Consider the following 23,070-nt stretch of genomic DNA (forward strand, 5'->3'; position numbering starts at 1 on the left):
TGGAGCAAGCTGCTTCGTAAGAGAAGGTCGTGTTCTTCCTGCCGTAATAACTCACCTTCAAGACTGTTATGATTTTCCCTTGCTGCTACCAAAATAGGAGGGAAGTGATGTGGGAGCCCTTTGCATGACCATTGCTAGTTAGTACTACCGAACTGTCTTCAGACTACTGAAGTCTTAATTTGTTAGCCGTCATTTCAATAAGAAATAATTTTGGGTTTTAAAGCAAAGAAACTACCATTGGATGAAACTGCCACCACAGAAGTGTCGATCACAGTAGGCAGCAGCAATCCTTTGGATTGTGTGATAAATATAAGTGTTTATATCCACTGCAGAGTCTAGAAACAACAGCCTGTTTTTAGTTGTTAGGCAAGTACATCTACCTACCAAGAGATTAAGCTTCTAGAATGAAGTCAGATTTCTCTTTGAAACTGCAGCAAAACTCACGGCCTTTGAATTTACTATTTATAACACAGGAGTTTTTACAAGGCAAACTTGTCATTACAACACTGTTGGGCACATATCAGGGTGAAGGTGATGTATTAAAAACTTTGTTGCGGCGTGTCTTCCAAAGTTGGGCCTTCTCCCTCTTAGCTGTTCAATCTACTTGTTAAGCCCTCTGAGATGCTTGCATTAAAACAACAGCATGCCACTGAAGTGATTTAACTCCTACTTGTTCAGTTAGGCAAATTTTAACATACAGAATAGCGACCCCTTAAATGCACGCTGTTCTGTGTGAACTTGTTGTTTTATTAGCATTAATTCATATTTCTTGTGAAACAGCTGGTGAATTTCTGCAGCCTTTCAAGTAGGTATGAGGTTCTGTCTCTTAAAACAAGAAAACTGACTCTCCAGAGCAGAAGACCTCAGACCTTTTCAGCGTGATCTCCAGGTCACTTTCTCAGTTAACATTATTATGGTGGAAAGTAATTTTACAGACAGCTTTCCCCCCACCCACCCACCCCCCACGAAAGCCATGATATGGCTTGAAGCTGGGGAACATACCTAGTGCTGTGGATTTCAAACTAAAGTGTGCAAAGGCATATTATATTTTTCAGTATCTTAAAAGCTGATTTTTGAAACAGATTAAAATAAAATGGCCTGGCAACTGAAACATATGGGGATAGTTTTTATCACTGCAACCTCTTGGTATGTAGATCTGTCTGGTCTTCATTCAACTAATTAGATTAAACAAAGGCTTTCCTGAGATAATCACTTAGCAAGCCTTTTCCTATGTTACAGCAGCCAGCTTTAGTGTGTTGTTGAAGGTCAAACGCTAGTACCAGCTAATACTTAATATCTGAATGCAAAGTGTTCAAGGAGATGTAAAAATTAAATTGAATGACACAGGTTATATAATTGCTGGAGCTTTGACTCTTGAGGTATGAGTTTGCTTAAGTGTTTTAAGATTCATTTTTTCTTAAAATTAAATATTAATATTAAATTTTAATAATTATAATTTTACTATTATAAATATTAATATTAAAATGCATTTCCTGTAGACTGGTGAAGCAAGTACTAAATGCAAATTCAGTAATAGGAGAGGCTTGTATAGGGCTCTAAGGTATGCTAGGTCCTGTGCACCTGGGCAATAGTAATTATGCCACTTATAAACTCTGCTGTTCACATTTGATTGTTAATATGTGGCCACCACAAACTATCACTTCAAGGTAGCCTTAATTTTAATGAATGCAGAACACAGATGATAGCTTTCTTCCAAACAGAGGGATTCCTAAATACTTAATTACTAAATACTTCCACCTGTGAATGACTATTTCTGGAGTGATTAATGTTCAGGGCTGCCTCAAAAGTAGTTGCTTTTGGGGGCGGGGCATGGGATTAACATGGGTTTATATTTAAGGTGTTGCTACAAGAACATTTCAAGAAACATGTTACAGGTTTTTCTAGCTTGGTCACCGCAGTATGTTCTGATCGCACTAAATTGATTTGTAGTCTGTAGTCTGTCTCTTCATGCTTTGGTAAACATCTCTATGTGCAGAATTCTGTAAACAGAGCACGTCCTTTTTCCAGGCTGGCTACAGAGGCTTGTGAGGTTGTCAAACTTGTAACATTAATAAAATTATCTAACCTTTGTTTCATAGAATCATAGAATGGTTAGAGTTGGAAGGGACATCAAAGATCATTGAGTTCCAACCCCCCTGCCATGGGCAGGGACACCTCCACTAGAGCAGGTTGCTCAAAGCCCCATCCAGCCTGGCCTTGAACACGTCCAGGGATGGGGCATCCACAACTTCCCTGGGTAACCTGTTCCAGTGTCTCACCACCCTCACAGTAAAGAATTTATTTCTAGTATCTAATCTAAATCTCCCCTCTTCCAATTTAAAACCGTTACCCTTTGTCCTGTCACTAGATCTCCTGACAAAGAGTCCCTCTCCGGCTCTCCTGTAGGCTCCCTTCAGATATTGGAAGGCTGCTATGAGGTCTCCCCGGAGCCTTCTCTTCTCCAGGCTGAACAACCCCAGCTCTCTCAGCCTGTCTTCATAGGGGAGGTGCTCCATCCCTCTGATCATCTTCGTGGCCCTCCGCTGGACCTGTTCCAACAGGTCCATGTCCTTCCTGTGTTGGGGACTCCAAAGCTGGACACAGTATTCCAGGTGGGGTCTCACGAGTGCAGAGTAGAGGGGTAGAATCACCTCCCGCGACCTGCTGGCCACACTTCTCTTGATGCAGCCCAGGATGCGGTTGGCTTTCTGGGCTGCCAGTGCACACTGCCGGCTCATGTTGAGCTTCTCATCCACCAACACCCCCAAGTCCTTCTCCTCAGGGCTGCTCTCCAGCCATTCTCTGCCCAACCTGTATTTGTGCCTGGGATTGCCATGTCCCAGGTGCAGGACCCTGCACTTGGCCTGGTTGAACTTCATGCGATTTGCACAAGCCCGCCTCTCAAGCCTGTCCAGGTCCCTCTGGATGGCATCCCTTCCCTCCAGTGTGTCGACCGCACCATGGAGCTTGGTGTCATTGGCAAACTTGCTGAGGGTGCACTCTATCCCACTGTCCATGTCTCTGACAAAGATGTTGAACAGCACTGGTCCCAGTACTGACCCCTGAGGAACTCCACTCGTCACTGGCCGCCAATTGGACATTGAACCATTGACCACAACCCTTTGAGTGCGGCCATTCAGCCAGTTCCTTATCCACCGAGTGGTCCATCCATCGAACCCATGACTTTCCAATTTTGAGACCAGGATGTCACGTGGGACAGTGTCAAACGCTTTACATAAGTCCAGGTAGATGACGTCTGTTGCTCTGCCCTTGTCCACCAAGCCTGTGGCAGTATTGTAAAAGGCCACCAAATTTGTCAGGCACGATTTGCCCTTGGTGAAGCCATGCTGGCTGTCTCCAATCACCTCCTTATTTTCCATGTGCCTTAGCAGAGATTCCAGGAGGATCTGCTCCATGATCTTGCCAGGCACAGAGGTGAGGCTGACTGGCCTATAGTTCCCTGGGTCTTCTTTTTTTCCTTTTTTGAATATTGGGGTTATGTTCCCCTTTTTCCAGTCAGCAGGAACTTTGCCGGATTGCCACGATATCTCAAATATGATGGAAAGTGGCTTAGCAACTTCGTCCGCCAGCTCCCTCAGGACCTGTGGGTGGATTTCATCAGGTCCCATGGACTTATGCACCTTCAGGTTCCTTAAGAGGTCTTGAACCTGATCTTCTCTTACTGTGGGCAGTTCTTCATTCGCAGAGCCCTTGTTTTTGCCTTCCATGACTTGGGCAGTGTGGTTAGAGTCCTTGCCGGTGAATACTGAGGCAAAAAAGTTGTTCAGTAGCTCAGCCACTGTTTCGTGGGTTACAGTTTTGAATTATTGTCTTTGGTAACAAAACACATTCACTTAGCGATAAGTATTAATTTGATTTGGTTAAGGAATTTAAGATGCAGTATTTCTCATAAGCAGCCACTATGACATGACGTGACGTGTCAGTGAAGCTATTGCAGCCATGGAACAGCGAGGTCTTTTCAGAGAGAATTGCACAAGTATCTGAGTCCTGCCTATAGTAATATGTGCTGCTGCTACTGTAAGATGCCTCTACTGCGCAGGATTTTTAGTCACTTGAGCGTGACAGACAATAGCTTTAAAGTTGCTCCAAGCCTCAGTGATATGTAGATAAAGGACTATCCAAAACTTCATGTACCTAATGAAAGACTGAGTTCTCTTAGTCATGTTCTGTGCGGCTTCTTTAAGCTGGATGCTGACGTAACTTCAACTGAATTAAACTTTGAATAAGCTGGGACTTCAGCAATGGTGTACAAGTGACTTTTAGTTTGATAACTTCCTTGAATTTAAAACGTGAGATATTAGCAGATTGGAAGTTTGAGGCAAGTTGCTTTTAACTTCAGAGCTCATGCTGTTCAAATAATGTATCTCAAATGGCTGCAACTGAACTCAAATACTAGTCAAAACAGATAAAATACTCCACTAGTTGAAGAGATAAATATTAGATTATCTATGTAGCTTAAAAATATGCTTTCTTTTGATACTTGAATTTCACTGTGTATAGTTGCATTATGCATCGCCACTTTGTTACAAAAGTGGACTGTTGGAACTTGCTGTAACAGGAAGTGATTGAATGTTGCAAGGTTTGACATCAAAACTGCATTAAGGATATTTCTTAAAGAAACTTGTAGTGAGATTTTTCTGTAGGAATTGACAAAGAAACTATGTTAAGTCTCTTCTGTACCTGTGTGCTGTTAGAGGCTTTTGTACAGTCCATTGAAATGCCTGGTAAAAACGGCATTGGCTGGAGCAGATTCCTTCTGATCTGATTTGGTGTCAATAATTGCTCATGTTTAACCAAGTTTTGATCATTTGGAGCAACACTGCTCTTACTCAGTATTCAGAATTTCAAGAGTCTTTGCAGTGTTCTCTCAGTTTTCCACAGCTTTTTCCTAACATGGATGTACTAAATAGTCTGTACCACTACTAGAGCTGACCTGTAGAAGCACACTGCTTTTCTAGTGTTAATGTAAGCTTATTGAACTTGCCTGTGAACCCAGGGGTCTATTGGTATGTTTGGACACCACTGGAGTGTTTCAGAACATCTGAGAACCCCTTTCAGTATAAACTGTTAGTAACAGCTAATCACTGGACTGTTATGTCTTAACAAAAATGAATCTAGATAGATTCATAGAGATGATAGAACTGGAGTGCAAAGTATGAGCTATGATTAAGCAGTGTTATTATTCTTATGGTAACTTGCATATGAACACAAGTCTTGCTGTGCCCCAGTGTTCAGTCTCAAATCTTGTCAGTGTCAAGTGAGCAGTGACTAGAGCTGTGGCTTTTCCTAACCTCATGTCTGTGCTTGGATTTGGGTGTATTTGGGCCTCAAGTGCAGGGCTCCTGCTGGAGGCTTGAACAGAGCTTTTCTTAATTAAAATTGAATCAAGTTTGATGTAATTAGTGGTGGGGCATTCTGCTTGGTCTATTTTTGCCTAATTAGTAGCTGCAGCATCTTCTCCATAGCTATACAAACTCATTTGCCTGATCTGCTTCTTGTTACACTGCCATAGCTTATGATCAGGTGCCAATTGATAAATCCTCCTAGGCTACTAGTTGGTCAACAGCATCCAGGTTTTGGGCATTAGACAAAGATGTGGTGTGGCTTTAATGAGCACTCTTTCGTACATGATTTGCATGAATGTCTTCACTTCCAAGATACTATAGCAGGACATGTTATAATCAGCTGAAGAATGTGTGCTAATCAAAACTGCTTCCTTCCATGCAAGTTAACACCATTGTCATGGACTCTTCAACTATGGTAACATTTTTCTCATGCAAGTAACAGAAAACAAGATTTAAAAACAGATTTAAAATTAATTTAAAATTAAAAACAAGATTTAAAAACAGAAAGCAAGATTTAAAATTAATTTTTCAACTAAGTACCTTGGTGTTATAGGATGTTGAAGTTTTATGCGTATGAATATTGATTGCTTTATGCTTTTTGTTGCTCTCCAGAAAACAGCCTTAGACAGTGCGTTTCTCAGAGTCTCAAAGTGATAGGAAGAGAGGAGTGGTGGTAGTTCTGCTGGAGATGAGACTCACTTGTGGTTGGGTGACATCACTTCAGGGTCTTTCAGTATCAGTGGTTGTCTTCAGTGCAAATGCACTACTGTGGCACAGTGCTTAAAACAATAGATTGACTAGAGGTGAAGCTGATTGTTTCCAGAGCAGGGAGCTAAGACTTAAGTTTTTAGTAGTTGGGTGCTTATGCCTGGACCTCAACATGGACACTGTACTTCAGCCGAACAGTCCTTTAACCTAGCAGGGCAATAGCCGGAAATCTTTTCTTTGCTATTTTACTCTTTGCCTTCATAAAGCAGCCCAGTCAGTGGTAACTGTTTGCCTTTGCTAGGTATATGGCACCTGAGGGTCTTACTGACCTGGAAGTGTCCAAGTTATTGTCCATCCAAGCCTGACAGTCGTCATGTCTCATGGAGGAATATATTGTTACTTGTGCTCACCGTGCCCCATTATGTCAGTAAAGCTGACTTACATGATCAGTTCTGTCTTCTGTGCACAGCAGATCTTTATATAGGCATGAAGTGTTTGTGCGTTCACTATGCTGTGTGCAGATACATGTGTACATGCAAGATGTGTCAGCCGAGTGGAATTAAATATAGAGTGCCTGTGCAGGTTAAAAATTCTGGGGTAGATGTTAATTTATCAGTGACAGTTCTCCAATAATCAGATGGAAGAGCTGCTCTTAGTCCCCCCATCTCTTCTGTAGGAAGGTGATATTGTGCAATTTTCCCGTCTGTTCAAAGAATTAAATGTAGGTACTGTAGGAGGCTTGAGTTGTGATGAAATAGGCGTTGGGGGGGGGGAGGGGGGCGGGCTAAAAGTGTTTGGACATGGAAATGCATTAAGACCTAAGTTTGCCTGAAGATATACTCCTACTTACACTACGAAAGTACTTCACGCGTGGGATAACTTAGCGTTGAAACTGTTTTCCTTGAGGTTTGCACAAATTAATTCATGGGAACACACAAAAGCTTGCTCATCCCAAACTGCAAGGTGAAAGCTTTGGTGAAAAGTTGGGATTTTTAACTTTAGCATGTTCTTGTCCCATGTGATATCATTGATGTGTGCTCCAAACTCCATTTCCCTGTAAACAGATTTACTTCCAGGTGTTTTTAAGTTTTCTCTTGATGATGAACTGTATGGATATACCAAGAAAAATGCAGGTCTTAAAGGTAGCACCTGTTCTAAAAAGTTAATGATTGAAGAAAATATAACAATGCAAGGTTATTTTGGGATGGGAAACATCTATTTTATGCCTCGTCACTTGCCAGCTGAATGCTAACTAAAAATATTGTAGGAAATACAAAGAACTTGTCCTTAAGCAGAAGCTGTTCTCTAACCTCAATACAAGGAGTAGGGTTGTCTTACAATGTATTTCAGTATAGCTGTTATGTAACTGAATGTATATTTATTCTTTCTCTAGACTGTACATGCCATTTGGCTTGGGGAACAGAATGCGCCATGGGACAACCTCAAAGATATCTCTCCAGATGTGGTCTCTTACTTGGGTGATGTGTCTCCTCTCCTGACTGTCTTCATACCCAAAGGATTTATTTTCCTTTTGGAAGTATTTTAAGTTGAAATCTTGTTCCTTACTGGAAACTGTCTACACTAAAGACTGCACGCATCATGGGTGATATGGCAAACAACTCGGTTGCATATAGTGGTGTAAAAAATGCTGTCAAAGAAGCTAATCATGGAGATTTTGGAGTTACTCTTGCAGAGCTCCGTTCTCTTATGGAACTTCGAGCTGCAGATGCACTGCATAAAATACAGGAATGCTATGGAGATGTACATGGCATCTGTACAAAATTGAAAACTTCACCAAATGAAGGTAAGTCAATTTTAATGCTATTATTGGGGAAACTCCATTTAGGAGAAAACCTTAGTCAAGCAAACTACATCTTTTTTTTGTAACATAACAAAGTTTATAAAATTATTTCAGTTACCATAATAAAATATGGCTTCTTACTCCTCTAAGGCAGTGGTATTCACTGGTAATAAGTAAGCAAGTGTTTTCACTTGGTTGAATTAGTGGTGAAGTTGCACTTTGGCATAAAGTTAGTTGACGTAGGCATTCACATATGGAATAGCAATGCAATGTAGCGAAGTTTAACTTACTGTGAAAGGGTAAGTTTTGTGAATAGCTCATGTGACCTATAGTTCACATTTCACATCATGCTCTCGTAGGACACGAGGTTGTAATAAGCTAATGTAGGGCTTATTAATGCTTCTGTGTTGCTGTCTAGTTCTTGTATTCCCTAATGCAACAATTGTTGAAACTTAAATCTGTTCTTAATTTTCTACTATGTTGAATTCTTAATAGCAGGATCTAGCTTTTAAGTCTATAGTATTTCTGTAGATTTCGTTTTATCTATGCAAAATAACTATTAATACAGCTTTAGGCACTAAGAGGTACTGTCACTGTTAGTAGAAGGTTTGAGAAGTGATTGCACAATCTTATTATCTAGAAATAGCATCTTTTAAAAAAAATCTTTGCCATGTTGAACTTGATGGCATTCTGTGAAGTGTGGCTTCCCAATGCTTTTACTCTCTATAGAGCTATTACTCCAAGGTAGACTGTACAAATGTGAAAAAGGAAATAAATGTATCAAGTCTCCTTCCCGAGAGGTTTCCAGAAGTTTTCCTTAAGATCTGGCCCTCTCTTACTACTCCCTTCCAATGTAAATGAAAGCTATAAGCTTTAATTTGTGAAAGAAAGATGCAAGTCATATTGCTTAAGATATCTACGTGAAGTCCTACTGTTGGTAGTGATTGAGAAGTACCAAAATTGAGATTTTTGGCAAATTGTGGTGCCTCTGCATTTAAGCACTCCCATAGCTTTCAAACAATGTGGCTTCATGTTGGTGGCAGTAAAGTACCTACCATCTTAATCTTCGAGAGCTGTTATTTTCTGTTCTTCAGAAATGCTATGGAAAGGCTTGTCTCCTTAGATCAAGAGCAGCCTACTAGTGCCATAGGTATCTTAGGTACATCTGCCTTTAGCATGTTTTGGCTTGATCTGCTTTTGAAGCCAGACTCCTGATTTTGTTACCCAGTTGACCTGTTGGATAGTATTGAAAAGCAGGTTTCTTTCTTGGTGAAAAGGGCTGCAGTTTTCTACAATTGGGAACTGAATGGAGGGTTGAATCCTGTTTTACAGTAACCCGCAAGGTTTAAGGCCCATTATTACTGCAAGCTAGGTGGGTATACCATCGTAAACTAAGCACCAAATACCTGGTATACTGCAGGATTCATTTTATGTCCCTTAATGTAACAAGCAGGTTAACACATGGGAGCCATGAGTGTCAGCATACTGAAAGTAGAAGCGGTTAGATGCCCTTTCCTGCAGATTGATTCCGCTGTGCTGAGGAATGTGTGATTAAGGCCTTTCCCTTTCAAAAGGATTTGACATTTAGATGTACTGTCCTGCAATCAGTTAAAGTACTTATCACTAACATGATAGAAGGGTGCCATCTTTTTTTTTTTTTTTTTGAAGTGTGAGAGCAGCTCATAAATACAGCAAGGCCTCAACATTTGAATGTGATAATTAGCTCAGAAAAGGTTAAGTAAGATGAGCTAGAGCAGTGTCCTCTACAAAGGTGTCATTTTGGCTCTAAATCACTCCATGAACCTTTAGAGAACCAGTCTCTCTGTCAGGTAAGCTGCTATAAATTTCTGAAGAGCTCTTGAAGTCAGAACTATGTCTCTTCTTTCATCAAATTCAAGTTGTAAGTATAGAAATGGAATTTCTAATGGAGAGAATGTAGGCAAGATCTGTTTAGAAAACTGCTATGCGTTACAGTAGTTCTGGCTCTCTAAAATCTTGTGTGTACACCTGCTGCTTCTTCCTCTTCAGAAGCTTGCTTTATCATATGAAATGCTGACGTGTAATAACCAGTGGCTTCACAGCAAAACTACAGGTAGTTCCAAAGTGCTACACAGTGGATGAGTTCAGCTTGTATAACTTCTTGCTTTAAAGTTGTTGACAATGTAAGGCGATGTCTGTTTTCAGGCAAAATCTGTGTCAGACCTACCTGATTTGAAATGAGAAATGGGAGCTGTCCTTTACCAGTATTACAAAAGAAAGACTCTGAGCAGACTTTATTGATTAGTATTTAATGTTTGTTATGTCCTTTACATGTGTACAAACTTGTACAAATGTGAATATATGAATGTTTGAGATATCTGTAGTAGCAAAAGTCCTTCCTATATTCTGGAGAGATCCACCATCGATATTTATTGCCACAGGTCTACAAAATTTTCATTGTCTAGTAACTTCTAGATTTTTTAAATAAAATTTATATATGAAGCTTTAGCGAGTCCCTTGCCTAATATTTTTCAAACAACCTCAAGTAGCATAGATCACTCCAATTAAGATACATAATGAACAACATAATGGCAGTAGTTTTAACCTTAGGACTGTAAATTGTGACCTATGAAGTTGCCAGCCGTGTGGTAAATGTAGGAAGGTCAGTAGTGGTGCATGGCGTATTACGGCAAACACTAAAAATACAAATGCTTTTTGTCTTTGCTAGGCTTGTTTACTAATCTTGACTAAGTGGTTCTGATAGTAACTTGACTTTATATAGCCTTGTTGGAAAATGCTTTTCATTCTTCAAAAACCATTGCTGTATACATCTGATGTTCTGCGTCCTGCTACCCTGTGAAGGGAGGAGGAAAGTGGTGCTGTTGACATTAAGTAAATAATGTTCCAAACTCAGCCATGCTAAAACGAAGAGGTAAATGTTATCTGTTGCAAAATAGCAATATGGTCCAGCCTTCTGGAATGGCCAAGTTGTCCTGAGTTTCTCTAGATCCTCTCGTACAGCTTGATTTTCAAAATGGTCTTGCAGGGGTCTTTGAGTCCCTCGCAGCATTCTCCTGGAGAAGCTGGAGAATCATGGCATAGACAAGTGTACTCTTCACTGGGTAAAAAACTGGCTGGATGGCCGTGCCCAGAGGGTTGTAATTAATGGGGTGAAATCCAGTTGGCGGCCAGTCACCAGTGGTGTGCCTCAGGGTTCAGTTTTGGGGCCAGTCTTGTTTAATATCTTTATTGATGATCTGCATAAGGGGATTGAGTGCACCCTCAGTAAGTTTGCAGATGACACCAAACTAGGTGGGAGTGTTGATCTGCTTGAGGGTCAGCAGGCTCTACAGAGGGACCTGGACAGGTTGGGTCAATGGGCCAAGGCCAATGGGATGAGGTTTAATAAGGCCAAGTGCCGGGTCCTGCATTTCGGTCACAACAACCCCATGCAACGCTACAGGCTTGGGGAAGAGTGGCTGGAAAGCTGCCCAGCAGAAAAGGACCTGGGGGTGTTGGTGGACAGCCGGCTTAACATGAGCCAGCAGTGTGCCCAGGTGGCCAAGAAGGCCAACGGCATCCTGGCTTGTATCAGGAATAGCGTGGCCAGCAGGAGTAGGGAAGTGATCGTGCCTCTGTACTCGGCCTTGGTGAGGCCTCACCTCGAGTACTGTATTCAGTTCTGGGCCCCTCACTACAGGAAGGACATTGAGCTGCTGGCGTGTGTCCAGAGGAGAGCCACCAAGCTGGTGAGGGGTCTAGAGAACAAGTCATATGAGGAGAGGCTGAGGGAACTGGGCATGTTTAGTTTGGAGAAGAGGAGGCTGAGGAGGGACCTCATTGCCCTCTACAACTACCTGAAAGGAGGTTGTAGAGAGGTGGGTGTTGGCCTCTTCTCCCAAGGGAATAATGACAGGACCAGAGGAAATGGTGTAAAGTTGCAGCAGGGGAGGTTTAGATTAGATATTAGGAAGAATTACTTTACTGAGAGGGTGGTCAGGCACTGGAACAGCCTGCCCAGGGAGGTGGTGGAGTCGCCATCCCTGGAGGTATTTAAGGAACGTGTAGACATGGCACTTCAGGGCATGCTCTAGTGCCCCAGATTGTTGGTTTGTGTCTGTTTGTGGGTGGGGTGTGGTTGTGGGTGTGTTTGTGTGGTGTTTTTTTTTTTGTTTTGTTTTGGTTTTGGTGTTTGCTTTTTTTTTTTTTTTTGTGGTTGGACTCAATGATCTCAAAGGTCCCTTCCAACCAAGAAGATTCTGTGAGTTGACTGAAAGTAAGCACCTCAAAGCTTGGACTTCAGGAAGTGTAGTGTTATGGCTAACTAGTAAAATTGTTCCTTGATATTAAACCTCCAAAGCTGTGAATTCAATGTGAATCTAAGAGTGTTGGAATAAATCTAATTTATTATGTACAGTAAGAGTATGTTTCATTTGTTTCACTTTTGAAAAGATTTGCACATAATATTTTGCTTGTCATTTAAGTGATTACATAGTAGTTGTTAGTAATTAAAATTGAGCTTTGCAGTTCACTGGTCTTTGGAAAGTGTCTTGATACATCATGTGAAGGTTCTAGGAAGTGTCTGTTAAAGGTGTTAAATATCCCACTTATTATGAAAGTCAGTTGCAGTGATCGCTGTTCTTATTGATTACCTAGTGTGCTTGCAATGCCTTTATTGCCAAGCAGTTGGGTTTACTAAAAAAACTGCTACTAGGGAAATTGTTGTCTTTAAGCAGGTGCTGATCATAACCTTGGGGGCAATACAGTTGAAGTGTCCAAACCTCTGCTCTGAACATGGCTGTGCGTTTGACCATTTCACTTTGAAAAATGAGCTAGTGGCTTAAATTCTGAATGGCAGGTTAGGCAGCTAGAAACTGTTGAAGGAGTAAACAAGCGGTGTACTTACAGAAGATTGAGTGCATGACCTTTTACTGAATATACTTGGTATTCCTTTATTTTTAAGGACTTGGCTAATTCTTGAAGCATGCAGTGCCTTTTAGTGAAGGCCCCACTCTCTTGCCTGCTAGTTACTGTCCCTTAGGGAGAGGACAAGAGTTGAGACTCTGAAAGAAATGTGCCGTATTAGAAAGAAGTTAGGTACAAAACTGAGGTGACAGACCCTGCACAGTGCTAAATATGGGCTCTCTCTATGTGAGAGGAGATAGAAAACAAAAGTTTCAGAAGACAAACTCCGGCTCTCCAGGTGGAAGCAGCATCATTAAGTGCCTGGAAAGCTTCACCAGCTTTTTACAGTGTTTTATATTATAATAAAATAATATACAAACACAATATTTATAGTATTTTATACTATTATTATATTAAACATTTCATTATAAATGTTACATTAATTGTAGGATGCTAGGATGTTATCTCTGAATGCAGAATCCCTACAGTGGGAACCAGAGCTGGCTTCACAGGCTGTGGTCTTGCTAAAGCTGCATGGTGCTACTCAGTCTCGATAGTAGTAACTCTACTAATGATCTTGTCTTGCAAACTTGTTTACTTTTTATGAAGGTATGTCTGTTCCTATTACTCTGTTGCTATGTCATATTAAGTGCAAGTAGGTAGACCATCAGCTTACTTTATATTGGCAAAGTGAATTATAAAATATATCTGGTTTTCTGTAGTGACTCTGAGTTAAGGATAATACTTACAAAATTATATTTGAGATATGGCTTTTCAGTATTGTTACTGAAATATGGAGTGAGGCTTGACTCTATGAATGGGAAACCTCAATCATTTCTAATGTGAACATGAAATGCAAATAAGTGTCACTAACTTTGTCTTATTATTAAATAGGTTTAAGTGGAAATCCAGCAGATATAGAAAGGAGAGAAGCAGTTTTTGGGAAGAACTTTATACCTCCGAAAAAGCCAAAAACATTTCTTCAGTTAGTATGGGAAGCACTACAGGACGTTACACTAATTATATTAGAAATTGCAGCCGTAGTATCCTTGGGCCTTTCTTTTTACCAGCCTCCTGGAGGAAATGAATCACGTAAGTAAACTTTTTAAAAAGTAGGTATCTACCTGTATTATACTACTGACTTTCCTGGTCCAACATGCCTGTACTGTAAATCTGATTGAAGACAGTAAGTCAGTGCAAAAGCAGTGTATTGTTTCTTATTGAGACAACACTACTAAAACTCTGGCTTGCCTTAAAAGGGCAACATGAGATTTCCCTGGTCACGATCTGGTATCACTCTGACCAACAGAATGCCAAAGGTAAAGTGCAAGCAGCAGAACAAGAACTTGTCTTGGATCCTGTCATGTTTCTGTGCAAGTGTTTTTTTAGCTTTGCCTCAAATATTAAAGCAATTTATAATTTGCGATCATGTGCTTTCTTTGGGGAGTCAGCAAGTCCTAAATTTTCCTTGATTTGCAATATGACACTGGTAACTTTCTAATTTAAGAAATGAAGCTATATTTATACTTCTAAATGGAAGATAAAGGGATCTGGCCTTCATTGAACTGAATTTCTGCAATGATATCTGGCTTGTTAAGATGAAGTGGGAAGGGTTGAGAAAGCAGAAGGTTGTTAACTAATTATCTAGTCTGGCTTTCTTATGCCATTATTTAACAGGATAATAAGGACACGTAACTTTGTATATCAACTTCTCTTATTTGAGATAAGCAGGGATGTAAATTCTAGGTAGCTTAAACTTCCTTGAGCTGCTCTGGCTTTCAGGTTCTTTAACTTCTTTGTGTGTGTTACCCTTACTGAAAATAAACGTAAAATTGCAAAGAAGGCTAGTGTGGAAAATGTTTAGCAACTATTAATAGTTTCCTCTGCTTGGCAAAACTTTTTTGTTGTTGAAATAACTATCTGCATGAACTTTCTAAAACCTGTTTTCTACAGTATGTGGATCAGTAAATGTTGGTGAAGAAGAAGAGGAATCTGAAGCAGGTTGGATTGAAGGAGCAGCAATCCTCCTGTCTGTAGTTTGTGTGGTATTAGTAACAGCTTTCAATGACTGGAGTAAAGAGAAACAGTTTCGGGGATTGCAGAGCCGTATTGAACAAGAACAGAAATTCACAGTCATCAGAGGTGGCCAAGTCATCCAAATACCAGTAGCTGACATAATTGTTGGAGATATTGCACAAGTGAAATACGGTAAACTTCTTTTTCAAGTTGAACTTTCTTTTATTTTTAAAAAAGGAACTGCAGTCAACATACCCAGTGATCTCTCGTAGGTGATCTTTTACCTGCTGATGGTGTACTCATTCAAGGAAACGACCTCAAAATTGATGAGAGCTCACTGACTGGAGAATCTGATCATGTTAAGAAGTCTCTGGACAGGGATCCTATGCTGCTGTCAGGTGTGTAACATTTGACAACTCTTGCAGAAAGTTGGGGTGGGTTTTTTTGTTTTGTGTGGTTTTTTTTTTCCTGGGGGTAAACTGGTTATTTAAAACTTGAAGTTAAGGTCCAGTTTGTCAGATTTTATCCAGGCTGACTCCTAAAAGTATCCAGAACTAGTGCAACCAGTACAAAACTTTGACAAAGTGAGCAGTCTCTTAAAACTGACAAACATTTTGTGTAATTGCTTATGGTTTTATTTTCCATATAGTTTTGGCAATTAGAGCTGCAGGGGAACACAGTGGTATAAATACACATCTTAATGGTTTAATTAGCATGAAGTTTGAGAACTCATTTCCTTTGCGCTCTGCCATGTAACTGCTCAAGTCTCAGTGGAAAACCTGATTCAATCTTTCAGGTACACATGTGATGGAAGGCTCTGGAAGAATGGTAGTTACTGCTGTAGGGGTGAACTCTCAGACTGGAATCATCTTTACTTTACTTGGAGCTGGAGGAGATGAAGAGGAGAAGGAGAAGGAAAAAGAGAAGAAGGACAAGAAAAGTAGGCACAATAATTTTAAATCCCTGAGGAGGGAGGGGTGAACTCCTCAATGTTACTGGGTTAAAAACAGTTCTAGTCATCTGGAGCCAGAAATCTTTTTTTAAACCTCATACTTTCAGTAGGTTTCATGGCGGGGGAAAAAAACCCCTTGAGTCCAGTGACCTGAGAGTACACCACTACTACTAACTCTTGTCACGTGGATTTTTAATTAAACTTCAGATCTCACTGATCCATTAGAGGTTGGAAAGTTCACAGCTCCTAACCAGCCATACCATGTATAAATTGTTAAACTGCTGTCTTGAGTAACTTTAAAGTACGTTCAAGTCTAATAGCAAATATTTCTTTATGGCAGACAGGTTGTTACCCATAACTCAACCTAGTAAGTATCTAGGTCTGCTTTTGACGGATAGAAATTGTCTGGTATATGGAGTTTTTCTGTGGCACTTGAAGGGCAAAAGCTTATGTTGTTGATACTGCCGAGTTTGTGGATATCTTAAGCATATATAAGACTGATTTTGATAGAAATGAGCAGACAGCTTGTTTTGCTGATCCTTTTCTTTCAGGGCTGAAATTTTGAATGCTCGGAGATCTACACAAGGCAAATCCTGAGCAACACTTTTCTGTAAACTTTTTTTTTTTTGAGGGATGAGGGGCTTATAACCCAGAGCATTTTGGAGCCCTTCTGTGAAACGGGGCTATCTTCCTTATTCTGAAGGACCTGCTCAGTCACTGGAATTATAAGGGCACTTATCTAAGCCATAGCCTTTATCCTGAGAATCAAAGCTTAGATATGTTAAGCAGTAACATTTTAATACAAGCTCTCATAAGGCAAGCTCAGGAATGAGCTTCACCACAGCAAAAATTTTTGTAGGAACTGGTGTGAGGTCTACTGGATAGGACTGAGCCTGAGATTCTTGGCAGAAAAAAAATACTCTTTTTTTCATCAGAGGAGTATGAAACAGTAATGGAAAGCCACACACAGAAATGCATTTAGGAATCTTGGTGGCCTTCAAACTAGAGGCAATTGTTGAAATGTTTGCTCTGTGCAAGAATTAGGATTGAACTCTGCTTTTCATCTTGTCCTAATCCACAAATATTTCACAATTCTGACCCTTCTTGAAACTTAAAGTAGTTAAGTTTCCTCAGAAGTAAGTTACAAGAATTGTTAGAGAGTTGAAAGTTGAAAATTAGTTTCAAACTCAAGTGTGGTAGTGAAAAGTTGACCTGCAACACTTCCAGGGATTAGTGTGGAACAGTTTCCATCCTTTGCTCCTTCCCTTACAGAGGAAAGAGAAGGAAGCAAGCAACAGTACCAGCTGCTGCAGGAGATGTGAAGAAGGTTATAGCTTTTATTAATAGTCTGCCAGTGTTTATTTTATAAGCAGAAGTCTTTTTGACAAGTAGTGTTTTGGTGTATCCTAGTACCTGAACTCTTGTGTTTTTTTTTTTTGTCTCTCAAGATAGACAACTTCCTCTTTTCCTTAAGTTAGGTGCCTGATAAGATTCTCCTTGGTAAAACTCAGGTTAAACTAAATTAGCTTCTCTGTGAATGTTAAGAAGATTAAAGTGGCTATTTTTAGTTGGCTGTGTATGGCTTGGTTCAGAGTGAAAGCAAACGTATGTACAAGGAGTTAGAAGTAACTCAAGTGTAGAACTTTGCTCTTGTAATAGGGAAAGGGGAACTAGGAAAGAGCAAATACTAAATTAGGAGACAATGATTTCTTAAGAGGTCTGAAGTGACATCTGAAGAAGGTGAATGTGCATGTGCGCTTTTTTTTTTCTCCTCGGCTGTTCTGAGGATGCTCAGGGGGAAATTTTATGTATAGAAATCAGGCTATGTCTACAGTAATAATGTAGTGGAGGCATTAAATGTCATGCCAGACAGGTTGCTTGGTAATTTGATTTTCTTCTACCTGAGTACTCTCACACATTTCAGTTTACGTAACCTAAGGCCGAAGACTTAATGAATTACCAGCGATACTGAAAAATTCTTTGTTCTAAGTTCCCCAATTTTTTGCTTTCATTTCAGGTTATTGCAAAAACTAACTTATAACCCTTGCTTCCTCTACTTAGGAGAAAAGTTTTGTCTCTTGCCAAGGTATTATCTAAACCTTTTAACCTGAAAACTCAAATGAAAGAAGGTAGTGCCCCCCATCAAGCTATGCATGATGTGTTGGTCATCTAGTTACCTTTAATGTTTCGCTCATTAATTTATTTCATTATTTCACTGTCCTTCTTTGTGTTATCTTATTGAACTCCATTTCTGAACAGAGGTAGGAGCTATATTTTATTATGAACTTGAACTATTTTCTTAGTGGTGGAATATTGGTATGTTGCCAACGGATTATGTTCGTGCTTGCGTAAATAGGGTTAGCATAGATCCAGTAATCCAGCACTGTTCCTCCATTAAGCTTTGGTGTGGATTTATAAATATTTTATACTACAGCAGCTTCTGCAATGTTGTACAAAAGCACTGATTTTGGAATTGAGATCCTACAGTTCATTTACAATAGTAGTCAGATACAGATGCCAAGTGTGGGAAGAACAGAAAGCAAGACTGAGGCCACCGGAATCAGTTTAATTTCGCAAATTTCTTTCCTAGAAAAACGTTTAGGCAAGCCTTTTTAAGAGCTTTCCTCACAAGGAATAAAGGTCTTTATCAGTAATTTGTGCATACTTAACTATGGTATCATAACACTGTGGCAGTCTTGTATTGGAAAAGTCCAAAAAAGCTGATGTGAGGTGTTTCTGTGAGTTGACTTACACTTTTAAAGCCTCAGTTACGTCAGTCCTCTGTCTCCAGTTTGTTTTACACTTTTTTACTAAAATGCAGTCACTTATATCAGCATATGGTAATGTATGCATTATGTATAAACATAAACACTGGAATGAACTCTCGACGGCCAATTTAAAACACAACTTGTCCCCCTCTCCAACAGGTAAAAAGCAAGATGGAGCTGTTGAAAACCGTAACAAAGGTAAATGAGGGTTCTCTGATCCTTTCCTGCATGTCCCTATTTTCTGAGACTCGGGGAAGAGTAATTTATTGCCAATTAAAAATACAGTAGGGTGGTGAGAAACAAAACCAACTAAAACCATCTCCCCCACACACGTGCACCTCCTTTCCTTCCAGGCTCAACTTCACTCATGACTCCTCTATCTCCTGCTTCTGAGGAGCACAGGGGTATGGGGAATAGGGGGTTTTGGTCAGTTAATAGTGCTTGTCTCTGCTCCTTTCTTCTCATGTTCTCATGTTCTTCCCCTGCTCCATTGTAGGGTCCCTCCCACGGGATACAGTCTTTCATGAACTTATCCAGTGTGGATTTTTCCCCACACAGTACAGTCCTTCATGAACAGACTGCACAAACATGGGCCACAGCTCCTACCAGTAGCCTGCACCAGCACGGCCCCTTCACAGCTGCAGCTTCTTTCAGGGCATATCTGCCTGCTTTGGCATGTAGTCTTCCATGGGCTGCAGTGTGGATTTCTGCTCCACTGTGGTCCTCTGTGGGAGGAGAGGAGGACAATCTGCCCCACCGTGGTCTTATCCATGGGCGGCAGCTCCACTGCTTGCTAACACCTTGGCATCTACACCCAATACACTTTTTTAAACATTCACATATAGTATGGCATCTCTGAATACAAGGTATTGGTGTTTAGTGAGGGCTGGTGTTATTAAACTTTTGGAGTATCATTGATTTTTGGACACTCCTCAATGACTAAACTTATTTGATCTTAACTTCTAGCAAAAGCTCAAGATGGTGCAGCCATGGAAATGCAGCCACTGAAGAGTGAGGATGGTGGGGATGGAGACGAGAAAGACAAGAAGAGAGCAAATCTGCCAAAGAAAGAAAAGTCGGTTCTTCAAGGCAAACTTACAAAGCTCGCAGTTCAGATTGGCAAAGCAGGTATGATGTATTAGTACCCTCCTTGTGTTGATGTCACACATTTGAATTGGAACATGCATAGTTTGTAAGGTGATAACTTAAGTAGCTAGCCTTGACCAGTTTGATTATTTTAAGTGCAAAATTCCAATGCATGCAAGGGTGCTAATGCTTCTTGGACTGTGTCGTATGGATGGCTTTTATTTTTCCTTGATTTAAATAGATTCAGACTTTAGAGTGTCAGCTTCTGGAAGAGAAAATTCCAACTTCATAACATTGAACAACTGTTATGAAAGATTTTTTTAGATAAGATACAGCATTTAGTGATGTACCTAGAGAACTATAAATTGAGTGAAGTCTGGAAAATGTGCTAAGGGTGACCAGGTTATCTCTGGTACTTCCAGAGGCTTAGGAATTTCCACGTAACATGCCTTGCTAATATGTAACACTTTTATTGTCTTTCTACTATTCTTTAGCTTCTGTTACTCTTTTGTCAACGAATACTCATCTGTCTTGTCAAAACACTTGGTAAACTGTTGTTTCTTGAAATTAGATTAAAACAACAGTTAAGTTCAGTGTAAATTTTAGGCTATATTATCTAGTATGTAGAGGTTTAATTCAAATATTGTAGGATTTTTTTTGGTCCATGCAGAGTTGTTGAAAGATTTATGCTAGAAGGAACTTCTAGAAGTCTTGTAGCCAAACCCACAGCTTAAAAGGGGCTGACTTCAGCGTCTATGTCAGAAGACAGTTATGGTCTAAGGACAAAGCAATTAAACTTTTAGCTTTAGCACTCCATGGTTATGTATAGCAATGTTAATTTTTCAGAGAAACTTGTACTAGCAAATGTTGACTAAAGCTTCCATGGAATGTTTAGTATAAAATGCTGTTCTTGTCAAACAATTTTTTCACATCTTGCATAAGTAAGAGCTCTTGTTTTCCTTAGGCACCTTTTGACCCATTGTAATTCCCCACATACCCTTAATGCTCGTCTGCTTCATGGATGCATTTTTCTGTCCTGCTGCTCTGGGACAGTGCACACACTGAAGGATCTTTCTATGAAAAGCTGACAACTTCAGTGATTTCTATTACTTTATTCCAGCCAGGTTCATCTTCTTTCACTGTTTTCATGTGGTGTCTTAAGTATGCCACTCAGCTTGCTAGCAGCAATTCTGTTTTATCTTCCCAGTTACTCCCAGTTCATTGAACACTCTGCTTAGCTGCCATATATAATCCCACCTTCAGCAGGAAGTGGGGTACAGACTGTCAGCAGCTTTCTTTACTGAATAAGTCTGCAGTACAGTTGTTGCAGACTGGCTGAATTATTTCAGTTCTTACTCTGCTTAGTTAATTGACTTTGTGTCCTGTTCATAATTAGATCTACACTTTTCAATTAAATGGGAAGAAAAAAAAGATTGTTAGAAATTTCTAGGTGAAATGCACAAGAAAATACTTGCACTGGAAGTTGGAACACCTTTGAGAGCTACCTAAATGTTTCTTGACTTTGCCTGTTTAAAATCTTACTTATAAGCTAACTTCTGTGAAGGCAGAAGTATTTGCACTTGACTTATCCAGAGTCTGTATTGCCAAATATTTGAGATAATTTCTGAAAACTGTTTATTCCCTTTTTAACAAGGTTTGTTGATGTCTGCAATCACAGTCATTATCCTTGTGCTATATTTCGTAATTGATACCTTCTGGGTTCAGAAGAGACCGTGGCTTGCTGAATGTACACCAATTTATATTCAGTATTTTGTGAAGTTCTTCATTATTGGAGTTACAGTCTTGGTGGTGGCAGTACCAGAAGGTCTTCCACTTGCAGTCACTATATCTCTGGCTTACTCTGTTAAGGTAAGTGGCTGGATGGGGGACCGAATTTTGAAGGTAGGTGGTTGCATTCATCAGCTGTAAAATCTCAGTTGAGATATGCTGCATCACATATACATAACAGACTGGGGAGAAGCTTTTTTTGTTTCCCTGAAATCTGTGAGAAGTCTGACAAAGTTGTTTTGTTTTTTTTTCTTAATCTTTGAATACACTCTAACACAAACAGTAAGCAGTAACAGCCTGTTGTCACCAACTAAAGATGAATGGGTCTAGCTCATAACATTGTAGCATTTGCTTATAATAAATAGATGTGTTAGAGCTTGTAAATAACAAACTCTTCTGTAAACCCGGACTTCTACTGAACTGGTGTGTTAAACAACTACTACAAAAGTTTCCAGATTGATTCTCCTTGGGGACTTGACTACTGTAGAATGTATAGCTTTTAATTTCTTATATAGCATGTTTTTTAACTCATGCTCTTTGTTCTCTTGATTTTTCTTACTGCTTTAGCATGCTGGGACTGGTTATCAATCTGAAAATCTAATTGTAAAGACTATGGCTGTTTTAGGCTGTGTTCTAAAACTTAATAACTTACTGCACTAACTAGTAGTAGTGGCCTTAGTATTGTATCATTTGAAGTTATTCTGCCTCTTTGAGCTTAAAATATTATCTAAAACCTGTTAAGTAAAGAATTCAAAGTGATGTTTGACCAATGAAGCTTGTGTAGTCCTCACTATCTTAACTGAAACATTAGGCTCCCAGTTTGTATTTAATTTTCAGTTTGACTCTATCACCTTTGAAATAGATGTGATTTTCAAATAAGTCTCTAACATAGCTTACTTGATCTTTCTTGTAAGCAGAAAGACTTTTTTTTTCTTCATGTTGTATCTGGTAAAGCTCAATCTGTACCTCTCTATTTCTAAATGACATCATAAACTAGTTGCGCATAACAGTGTGAATAGTCTCAATAGTCAGTGTGATATGCAGATGCAGGAGATTAAGACTGTGTTTATGAACCTTGTTTAAAATGAAGTTTACTGTGATATAATAGCCTTAAAGGAATAAAGGCTGAGTGTTTTCTGAAGCTGCTATGTAAGACGGGAGACCCTAACTAAGAATTTCTGAAATGTGACAGAATGGTCATGGATAGCTGCTGACTGCTTTTATTTCCTTAGAAAATGATGAAAGATAATAACTTGGTGAGACATCTGGATGCATGTGAAACAATGGGCAATGCAACAGCTATTTGCTCAGATAAAACGGGAACATTGACCATGAACAGAATGACAGTGGTCCAAGCCTACATCAATGAAAAGCATTATAAAAAAATTCCAGAACCAGAAGCTATTCCAGAGAAAACTATGGCTTACCTTGTGACAGGAATTTCTGTTAATTGTGCTTATACTTCCAAAATACTGGTAAGTGGATTTCTTCATTCTAGTTGAGGTAACTAAATAACTTCTTCAAAAGATGCAAATTGTCTGGTGGCCGCATGGTAGACAGTGAAGTGTGTGGCAAAATGCAGTATAAGGTATTTTGTACTGCTGTAAATTGCTCAACTGTTCAATTGAGACGTAAAAATAGCTTATTTCAGTTAGAATTGATAATTCAAAGATACATGCTCCAGAAGATAACTTCCTTTAA

General features: G+C 39.7%; 1 protein-coding gene across 8 annotated transcripts in view; it reads left to right on the plus strand.

The window, feature by feature from the left end:
* ATP2B1 (ATPase plasma membrane Ca2+ transporting 1) overlaps positions 1 to 23,070 on the plus strand; it is a 64,300-nt gene that overhangs the window by 21,497 nt on the left and 19,733 nt on the right. For 2 of the 8 annotated variants that reach the window (XM_074168348.1, XM_074168351.1), the window contains exons 1-8: positions 7,674 to 7,878; positions 13,654 to 13,851; positions 14,713 to 14,967; positions 15,048 to 15,173; positions 18,655 to 18,693; positions 19,462 to 19,623; positions 21,236 to 21,450; positions 22,602 to 22,844. In XM_074168348.1, coding sequence (XP_074024449.1) covers positions 7,674 to 7,878; positions 13,654 to 13,851; positions 14,713 to 14,967; positions 15,048 to 15,173; positions 18,655 to 18,693; positions 19,462 to 19,623; positions 21,236 to 21,450; positions 22,602 to 22,844 — 1,443 coding nt within the window. Of the gene's footprint in view, positions 1 to 7,467; positions 7,879 to 13,653; positions 13,852 to 14,712; positions 14,968 to 15,047; positions 15,174 to 15,571; positions 15,716 to 18,654; positions 18,694 to 19,461; positions 19,624 to 21,235; positions 21,451 to 22,601; positions 22,845 to 23,070 lie in introns of those variants that run through there. The other 6 variants (XM_074168354.1, XM_074168355.1, XM_074168347.1 and 3 more) reach the window with 5 other exon arrangements.

Source organism: Numenius arquata, chromosome 2 (genome assembly GCF_964106895.1).
Source record: "Numenius arquata chromosome 2, bNumArq3.hap1.1, whole genome shotgun sequence".
In the NCBI taxonomy this organism is placed as follows: domain Eukaryota; kingdom Metazoa; phylum Chordata; class Aves; order Charadriiformes; family Scolopacidae; genus Numenius; species Numenius arquata.